Source organism: Oryx dammah, unplaced genomic scaffold, assembly GCF_014754425.2.
Source record: "Oryx dammah isolate SB20612 unplaced genomic scaffold, SCBI_Odam_1.1 HiC_scaffold_661, whole genome shotgun sequence".
NCBI lineage: Eukaryota > Metazoa > Chordata > Mammalia > Artiodactyla > Bovidae > Oryx > Oryx dammah.
This window is the reverse complement of record NW_024070814.1, coordinates 1-8,612: the sequence shown is the minus strand read 5'-3', so window position 1 is coordinate 8,612 and position 8,612 is coordinate 1. Positions and strand designations below refer to the sequence as shown.

The window sequence follows — 8,612 nt, the reverse complement described above, 5'->3', positions numbered from 1 at the left end:
GCTCTGCCCAAGTATGTGCCTCGGGGCAACCGAGACCAACACACTGGGCACACGTACACCTCCTGGCTCCGCCCAGGCGGAGTGTCTAACTCCCCAGAGGGACTCATCCCTTCCCAAGTATGGACGGGTGCTCTACGTGGGGAGAGATGCTTTTACAGGACAAATTATTGTGGAAAAAGCTCCAGGGTTCACTTTTGTGAAAAACAAAAGTGCATATACCACAGGGACAGCATGCATTGCAAAGATGGGGCCGCGCGGCCACCTCCCTGCAGTGGGCAGGCCCACCTTTATATCAAAGGTCAGGAAGCGCTTCTTGGACTTCTCCGTGGTCCCTGATCAGAGCTAGACCGTGTGTAGGTGCTTGTCTGTAGTGGTAGATAGAAAATGGCGACATTCGACCAAGAAGGCTATGTGCCTGGCCAGGCCATTTGTCTGCCCAGCTGGTCCAGGGCTCCCAGACACGGGGGCACCGGACATGTGCTGAAGGGGAGGGAATGGGTCTGCCAGCCAGCGCCGGCATCGGTGCAGCTCTGCGCTTTAGGCAGCGTCCAGAGCAAAACCACGTTGGGAAGACGAGCCGCGTCCTTGGGGGGTTTATCTGAAGTGCTGGGAGGGACGGTGTGGGACTCGGTTCTGGAAGCTTCTGTCTTCTCTCCGTTCCCCCAGACAAGCTGGGCCTTTCTGGGGTGCGGGGCCCGCGTGGAGCAGGGACTGGGGGCGCTGGCGAGCAGCTGCTGACCGCTCCCCCGTCCTATCTCCGCAGCTACCCATACAGCGAGGACTGCAGCCAGGGCCGGCAGTACATGAACACCCGCTGCCCCGCCTGGTGTGACCGCGTCCTCATGTCTCCGTCGGCCAAGGAGCTGGTCCTGAGGGTGAGTGAGGCCTGGGGGGCTGGCTGAGGGCCGGGCCCGGGCTGGGGGCGCCCTCCTGCCGCCCGTCCTCGGGCTGGGACATAGCTCAGGTTCTGGAGTCAAAACAGCGTAAATGGTCGGTCGCCAGGGCATCAGGAGTCGTTTCAGTTTATTGCGTGCTCGGAGAAGTCAATGGGCTCTTGTCCTCGAAAGAGCTCCTGAGCTGTGAGGTCGTCCTATTTCCTTAAGTTGTAAATCTGAGCTGAGTCACACAAACGCCAGGGGTTGGAGGCTGCGTGCAGTGCTGGGGCCAGGGGCGGGGGCGGGGGGGGGGGCGGGGGGGGGGGGGGGGCGGGGCCGGGGGCGGCGGGGGGGCGGGGTCTCCAGTTCCTATAGCCTCTCGAATCCTGGGGTTTTCAATGCCCACATTTAACACAGAAGGACTGCTCTCAAGAATCAATATCTGCACTGGTTTTGTCAACACCATCAGTGGAAAAATACAATAATGAAGTGCATTGATTCATGAGGGCAGCAGTTCGGCCTCTGAGTGACATGGGCAGCCAGTCAGGAGGGGGCGGGTGGTCCCTCGCCCTCAACCCAGGACGTCCAGGGCTCTGTCAGCACCCTGCACGGCCCCTGCACTTGTTGTGAGGGGTCCCACCTGCCCCCCGGGGCCCAGACGCTCATCCAGAGGTGCAGCTGGGAGGGCGGAGCTCCTGGGATGGGCCAGGTGTGCTCTGCCTCCCGCCAGCGCCCCGGTGGCCCCCCTGTGGGAGATCCTGCCAGCCTTTCCGGGGCAGGTGGCCCGGGACGCCCTGCTGCGAGCCAGCTCCTGGGGAGAGACCTCCTGGACCAGGCTGGGTGCGTGGGATCTGCAGTGAGCGCGCCCTGACAGGGCCTGGGGGCCAGCCGGACAACTGGCGGGCAGGCCCCAGCGCCCAGCACGGAGGACAGGCCGTGGGCTCTCCCACAAGCAGGCTTTACGACGTAAGCCGCACAGGGCAGACGGGCCCTGACTACACAGACCCTGCACACACGTGTGGCCTCAGACTCAGCCCCACGCTCTGCTGGGCCTGCCCCGGGGGCTCCGCAATGGGCCGTGAGGAAGCAGAGTGGACAGTGGACACAGTGGGTCACACCTGCTGGCTCTGAGCGCACTGGGCCTGCGGAGCCCAGAGCTACGGCCAGAGCAGGCGCCTCGGGGCAGAAAGGAGGTGAGGGTCGTCTTCCAGGGAAAAGGCATCTCGCAGTGAAGCCACCGGGACAGCCGGAGTGCCTGGCGTCGGGAGGTGCCTGGGGCTGCAGAGTCCAGGAAGGCGGACAGAAGACCGCCACCCGTGCGTGGCCTCGTCTCCGCTCCAGGGCTGGAGGTTTGATGCTGCGGACTTGCGGGGACGGAGCCTGGCTGGGTGGCCCGTCATGGGGAGGGCCCGGAGCCTTCCTGGCTGGGGCTGCCCCAGCGGGCCCTCCCGAGGCTCCCGCGGTGATGGGCGTCACCGGCCCAGCAGCCACCTCGCCGCGTTTCTGCGGCGTCATCCATCATGCCACGCTCGGTCAGCTCGGCATCATGTCGGTTCTGCTTCCCGCCCCGAACACAGAGGGGGCGGCTGCCGTGATGGACGCGCAGGGAGGTGTGCCGAGCCCGCTGTTTATCTGTCTCGCGATTATGCACTTGGAAATCCACAATTTTATGCTGCCTTTGTAAATTACCACGCAGCGTTTGATGAATGCTTCCCACTCCGGGGAGGCGCTATGCCCGCCGCGGGGGTGCAAGGCGTCTGTTGTCACAGTTCCTGGCAGGCAACCACGCTGGAAAGTAAAGCTGACCTTATGCTTCCTACTGCATTAAGGATAATTCAGTTTATAGTCTCAGAGGCTTCAGCCGCGGCAGTGAAAGCCCTGCCCAGCTGGAGCCAGAACCGACCACCAGTGGCACACCCTGGGCAGCGCCCGCAGGCTGGCGGGTGGGAGGCCTGTGCACGCGGCCCTGCTCTAGTGGCCGCTGGGCATGGCCCCGTGGCATTCAGGGGCATCTGTTCTCCTCTGAACAGGGAGTTCTGGGTCAAAACCAAATGCCAAGGGGGAAACAGAGACCAGGTGGACTTCTTTGGTGCCAGGGGCACAACTGGAAAGAGAGCTCCCATCTGCCCTGATGGCCGTGAGCAGAGGCCAGGCCAGCACCCAGGGAACATTGCCTCTAGCCACCAAGGAAGGTTGCCGCCCTCTCGAGGCCGGACCCCTCCCACCCTGCAAGCAGGGGCTGAGTGCTGCCCGGCCGCCTCCAGCCACTCCCTCCTGGAGGCCAGCTGCTCACTGGCGGTTCTGAGCCAGCTGCAGCCCCACGGAGGAGTGGGCAGGGTGGCAGAGGGTCCCACAGCCACAGGGGCTGTCTCCGCTGCTCCCCAGGAAGCCCCCCCGCTTCCGCCTCCCACATCTCTTCCTCTGTTTGCTTTTCCCAGTCGGAGAGCGAGGAGAAGGTTGTCACCTATGACCACATCGGGCCCAGCGTCTGCATGGGAGACCACAAGGTGACTGACCGGTGCGGGGGCGGTGGTGGGCGGTGGGCTGTCGGGGTGCTTCTCCTAACCCCCTTCTCCGCCTCCTGCTCCGGCTTCATAGACGTGGCCGAGTCAGCCAGCATTTAATTTCAATAAGGCACCAGCAGGTAGGTGGGTAGTGGGGTGGCGAGGCAGGAAGAGAGGAAGGTAGAAGAGACTGGCTCAGTGAGATGGGTTCCTGTTGGAGACAGAGACTGTGCCATGGTCCCTCCGAGGTGCTTCCGAGCCTGCACCCAAGCATCCTACTGGCCTCTGCCCCGCCGCCCGGGTGGGAAGGGATGTCTGTGTCCCCGCCCAGCTTCAGGGAACCTGCCCGGTGTTCCGGGACCAGCCTTGGACGTGTGACTCTGCCCGGCCCCCAGCCTGCCACCCCTCCGAGGGGAGTGGGGCCACGGGTCCTGTGTCCCCGGCGGCCCGGGAGAGACGGTCACCGCTTTCCCTTGTCAGGCCGGCCGCCCACCCGACCCAGCAGCTGGATCCCAGGCCAGGCTCTGTCCTTCCCCATGTTCTCAGGGCCTGAATCACGGCTCTGAAATGAGCTTTTACACCGGTTTCTATGTGGAAATAATGCTGTCTTAACGGAACACGATGGCCTTCGGCCTTCCGCCGCGGGTCGCGCACGGCCAGCTCCCCAGGACGGGGTCCGGCGCTGGGCCCGCTGGCCGTGGACGCTCAGCCCTGACGGCCTCTCCTCTGCCCACAGCCCGTGTTCCTGGCCTTCCGCATCGCGCCCGGGGCAGGTAAACCTCACGCACGCGTGCCCAAGTGTTGTGTGGTGCAGTGACGTGGTGGTAAATATGCCTCCTTCCCTCGAGTTCACCTTTCTGAGCTTTTCCTGGTGTGTGTGTCCCCGTAACCAACACCTGATTCCACAGCAGGGAGGCGATGCCAGCGCCTCGAGGGGACCCCCGGCGAGACCCCCCTGTAGCACGAAGGCCCACGTCCTCCGACAGCTGCGTCCAGACCCGCCCGAGCGCCACCGCTAGACGGCCGGCCCCACACTCTGCTTCAGCCCCGGACGGCGCTCCGGACAAGCCTCACATACCTCACCGTCCTGTCTGTCCATGTGGCATCAAGTAGAAGCATTGGGTTTTTTTTTAAACGAGTCACAGTCCTGTTGCCAAAACTCTAATAGACAGCAAAAAGATCTGTATTTCAGACGTCACGGTTTTCGATTTTTAACCATTGTCAGCGTGGAGGAGCTTCTCGGGAGCAGAAACCCCGTGGGGCTCGGAGTCGCCCTGCAGCGGGGGCTGAGCGGGCCGGCTGGCTCCACGACCAGGGGGCACGTGGCCCCCGCCGTCACTTCTGGAGGCCCCTCCCTGTTAGTCACTCTACTGCCATGTTACATGGTTTTTGAATCACACTGCAGCTGCTTTCCATTTTTATATATATAAATATATATATATACTTTTTAAAAATAATTTATAAACCTTACCAAAACTTACGCTAAATATACTTTCCAGTATGAATGCTTGAGTGTCGTATCAGCAGTAGAACCGAGTCTAGGAGCTGGTCACCCGCACGTCCACACACAGAGCTGTCAAACCGGGACTGCGCCCAGTGGAGCCGTGGAGCTCGGACAGCCCCCGGCTCTCACGCAAGCAGTCAGACTCCCAGGCTTCCTGCTGTGTAATATTAAGAACTGAATGTGAAGTTTCTAGCTAGCTCGGGTGTACCTTTCAAGGATTTTGTAAACCGTTTTGTCCGTCTTTTGTTACTGTACTATGGTGCCGAGTATTCTACGTAAAACAATAATATCACGGGAGAAATAGAAATAGCCTAGTCTGCTTCTGATAGAAACCGCTTTTAACATGGGCTGTACATAAACTATTAAGAGAAACAAACTGTCCGCGTCCCCGGTTGCCCCGCCTCCCACGGCCCGTCGTGACCCTGCTGCACGTCCCTGTCCCCGACACCTGGCGCGGCGGTCAGAGGGGGCGCCCGGCCCGAGGATGAAACACAAATGACGTTTATTGATCTGCTTTAACACTACAGAACTCCCGGGCTGGGTGCAGGCGCCGGGGGGAGGCTTGGTTTAGGTGAATCACTACCATCGCAAGCGGTCTGGCATCCACCGGCCGAGTCTGCAGCCTCGACAGAACGATCTAGGTGTGTGTCAAGCTGTGGTCACGCCGTCCACAGGCCGCACGGCCGTTCCGGCCCACGGTGACGTCTGTGTAGCAGGGTTTCAGCTGTTGGTCACTCTGGAGGCCTTTGGAAATGGCCGCTCCGGTCCCTAAGCAATAAAATTGATCTTGGTGAAAACACCGTTTGATTGTGCTCCCTTCTCTGGCGCTCCGGGCCCTTCCCAGGCTGCAGTCCAGGCCACCTGGTCCACAACCCGGGCCCCGCGTCCTGTCGGATTCTGTCATAAAGCTGAGCCACGGTGGAAAGCAGAAAGAACGTCTTTTGAACTGTTTACTGCAGAAGTACCTACTGGGATTTACCCCTCAGCATTTTTTAAATGAAATTACATAAATGCATTGCTTTCCTCAAAACTTTAAAACTGGAAATTCCTTTGCTCCTGACTTAGAGCTGAGAGAATAGCTTTTACACACATAAATTTTTTTTAAGTTCTCTCTTAAAACCATTCAGTGGAAAGCATGTTTTTAAAATTGGTGCAGTTGTGTGGAAAAAAAAAAAAACACTCAGCCTTTTACTCTTTCAACATTTCCAATAATGACTTCCAAGATAAATCTTACAGTAGTATAACCCTTTGTATTTAACTCTTAAAGTTAACACCACGGTCAGGCCCACAAAGCTGTGACCACGGGGAGCATCCTGTCTGGGGCTTCTGTGTACCAGAGAGATCAGCTGCTCACCAGAATCCTCGCCTCTGAGGTGGGGGTGAAGAACAGGCCAGAGAGGAGGGCTTCCCTGCCTCTCCACGGCGGGGCCTCGTGGGGGCAGGGGGTGGGGTCTGGCTGGCGGGGGCACCCTGGGGTGCAGGCAGAGCTGCCCAGGAAGGGCACAGAGCTCAAGGGGCCACCAGACGTGCTTCCGCTGCCAACCCCGGGGCCCCCAGAGAACTCCGAGCTGCTGGCAGAATCACTGTGGACTTCTCTTTGTAGTCCTTTGAATTAAGTCGCACTTTCTACCCATAAAAAATCTAAATAATAGCAGCGGATCAGCTATAGTGCTGATGAGTTTAAAACCTGATTTATTTCACCCAATGTTAAGTTTAGCGCGACTTCCCAAGTCTGCAGCTACTAAGGCTGGGCGGGTTGAATCTACATAATCAGACCAGGGCAGGTGGGCAGGAGCTGGGCCCAGCGGCGCCCTTCACCGACCCCCCACCCACCCACCCTCAGCGACCGTGCAGGGTGGGGCGGGCACCGGGAATGTGTTTAAACCTGCCCAAACCTCATCCACCGTAGCCGCGAAAGGAGGGCCCTAGCCTCGGGGTGGCTGGAGAACGAGAGGCCCTACCTGCTCCCTGCTCCGCCCCGCGCCGTCGGCTCCGCTCCAGCCCGCCGAGTCCCCGAGTCCGGCTCCTCGCGGCTCCCGGCCGGGCGGCCCCTTCCCTCAGCGGACGGCCCGCGGGTCCGCGGGGCCGGGACGCCTTCCCCGCGCCGGTCCTCTCGGCGCCCTCGCTCCTGCGAGCTGCTGCCGCCCGGGCGCCCGGGACGCGGGGCACCCGGCCTCCGTCGGGCCCGCTGCCGAGCCCGGCCCTTCCAGCCGCAGGCGCCCTTCCAGCCCAGCCGAAGGCGCGGGCCCCGCGGGCCCGGACACTGGGAGGCGGCCCGGCACGGCGTCCCCGGCAGGAGCGGAGGCCGCGCCGCCGCCTCGCCCGCGGCTTTCCGAATGGGAAGAAGCAGGCGGAGGGCCCAGGGAGCCGTGGCTCCGACGGGGACGCGTTAAATAATTTATTGATTATACAAAGTGATTCCACCGGGACGCGGGGCGGCGGCGGCCCCGACGCCGAGCCCGAGCCGGGCCGCCGTATAACTTACTCTGTAAAAATATATATACACACTGCGGCGCGGGCGGCTGGCGAGGGCGCCGGCCCGCGTCCGTACCCTGGTTGTCCGGCCCGGGCCCGCGCCCTCAGGAGGCGTCCCCCGCGCCGCCGCCGCACGGGCTGACCAGCGCCAAGTTCGGGGCTCTGTGCTTCTTGAGCAGCCGCGTGATCTTCTCGTCGTCCGAGTTTGGGTCCAGGGGCCGGTTGTACTCGTCGTCGTCGTCCTCCGCGTCTGAGCCGCCCACCTTCAGCTTCTCGGCGTCCGAGTCCTGCTTCTTCTTGGCCGACGCCATCTCCGCCGCGTGCCGCTTGCGCCACTTGGTCCGGCGGTTCTGGAACCACACCTGGGGTGGAGGGCGCCCATCACGCGGGGCCCCCCGGAGCACCCGCCGGCGGCAGCTCGGCCCCTCGGCGGCCCGGGCCAGACGCTGCCGCCCGCGCGGACGCCGAGGGCCGCCCCGGACTGCCCCTCCGCCCCGGCCCCGGCCGCAGGGTGGCCGCTCGCGCGCCTTTCGCAGGACGCGGGGGAGCGAGCGGGCTGCGGCCAAGGGAGCGCCGCGCGGCGCCGCCTCACCTTGACCTGGCTCTCGGTCATGCCCAGGGAGTAGGCAAGGCGCGCGCGCTCGGGCCCCGCCAGGTACTTCGTCTGCTCGAAAGTCTTCTCCAGCGCGAAGATCTGCTGGCCCGAGAAGGTCGGCCGCGAGTGCTTCTTCTTGCCGTCCTTGTCCATGACCCCGCCGGCCTGGGCTGCAGAGGGGGCTCGGTGAGTGTGGCCGGCAGTCCCGCCCGCGCCCGCCCGCAGCCCCACGCCGAACCCGCGCTCGGGCCACTTACCCGGGCCGGCCAGGCGGGGGTCCCTCCAGGGCGAGCCCTGCACCACTCCGGGCCAGAAGATGGGCGGGCGCCCGGGAAGCTCCGCCAGGGGCTTGGGATAGCCGCGCGCCACGGCGGCCGCGGGCCCGAAGTAGACGCCAGCCGACGAGGCCAGCCCGTTGAGCCGGGGCAGACCGCCCAGGAGGCCACCGCCCGCCGTGCCCACCGGCCGCCCCAGGATGTCGCTGATGCCGTGCGGGGTGCCAAGGGGCAGCTGTGCGCCCAAACCGCCCAGCGCGGGAGCCTTGAAGCCGGCCGGGCCCTGCAACGCATATGGGAACAGCGACGTCTTCATCTCGGCCATGTTTGGCAGCCGCCCACCCCGGGCCCCAACAAGCACGAAAGCAACACGTCGGTTAGCGT

General features: G+C 63.0%; 1 protein-coding gene across 1 annotated transcript; it reads right to left on the bottom strand.

Moving 5' to 3' along the window:
- Positions 1 to 7,462: 7,462 nt before the first annotated feature.
- NKX6-2 (NK6 homeobox 2) lies at positions 7,463 to 8,553 on the bottom strand. The gene is made up of 3 exons (XM_040235496.1): positions 8,211 to 8,553; positions 7,951 to 8,123; positions 7,463 to 7,720 (listed from the first exon to the last, which is right to left on the bottom strand). Exons 1-3 carry the CDS (start codon positions 8,551 to 8,553, stop codon positions 7,463 to 7,465), a joined length of 774 nt encoding a protein of 257 aa, XP_040091430.1.
- Between the last annotated feature and the right edge of the window lie 59 nt (positions 8,554 to 8,612).

What these genes read in the sequence shown, in the direction of transcription:
- NKX6-2 (XM_040235496.1), bottom strand. Translation starts at nt 8,553, where the DNA reads ATGGCCGAGATGAAGACGTCGCTGTTCCCATATGCGTTGCAGGGCCCG. An exon ending in CCCCCGCCTGGCCGGCCCGG is followed by an intron (nt 8,124 to 8,210) that starts GTAAGTGGCCCG and finishes CCCCCTCTGCAG; the next exon opens with CCCAGGCCGGCGGGGTCATG. An exon ending in TGACCGAGAGCCAGGTCAAG is followed by an intron (nt 7,721 to 7,950) that starts GTGAGGCGGCGC and finishes CCTCCACCCCAG; the next exon opens with GTGTGGTTCCAGAACCGCCG.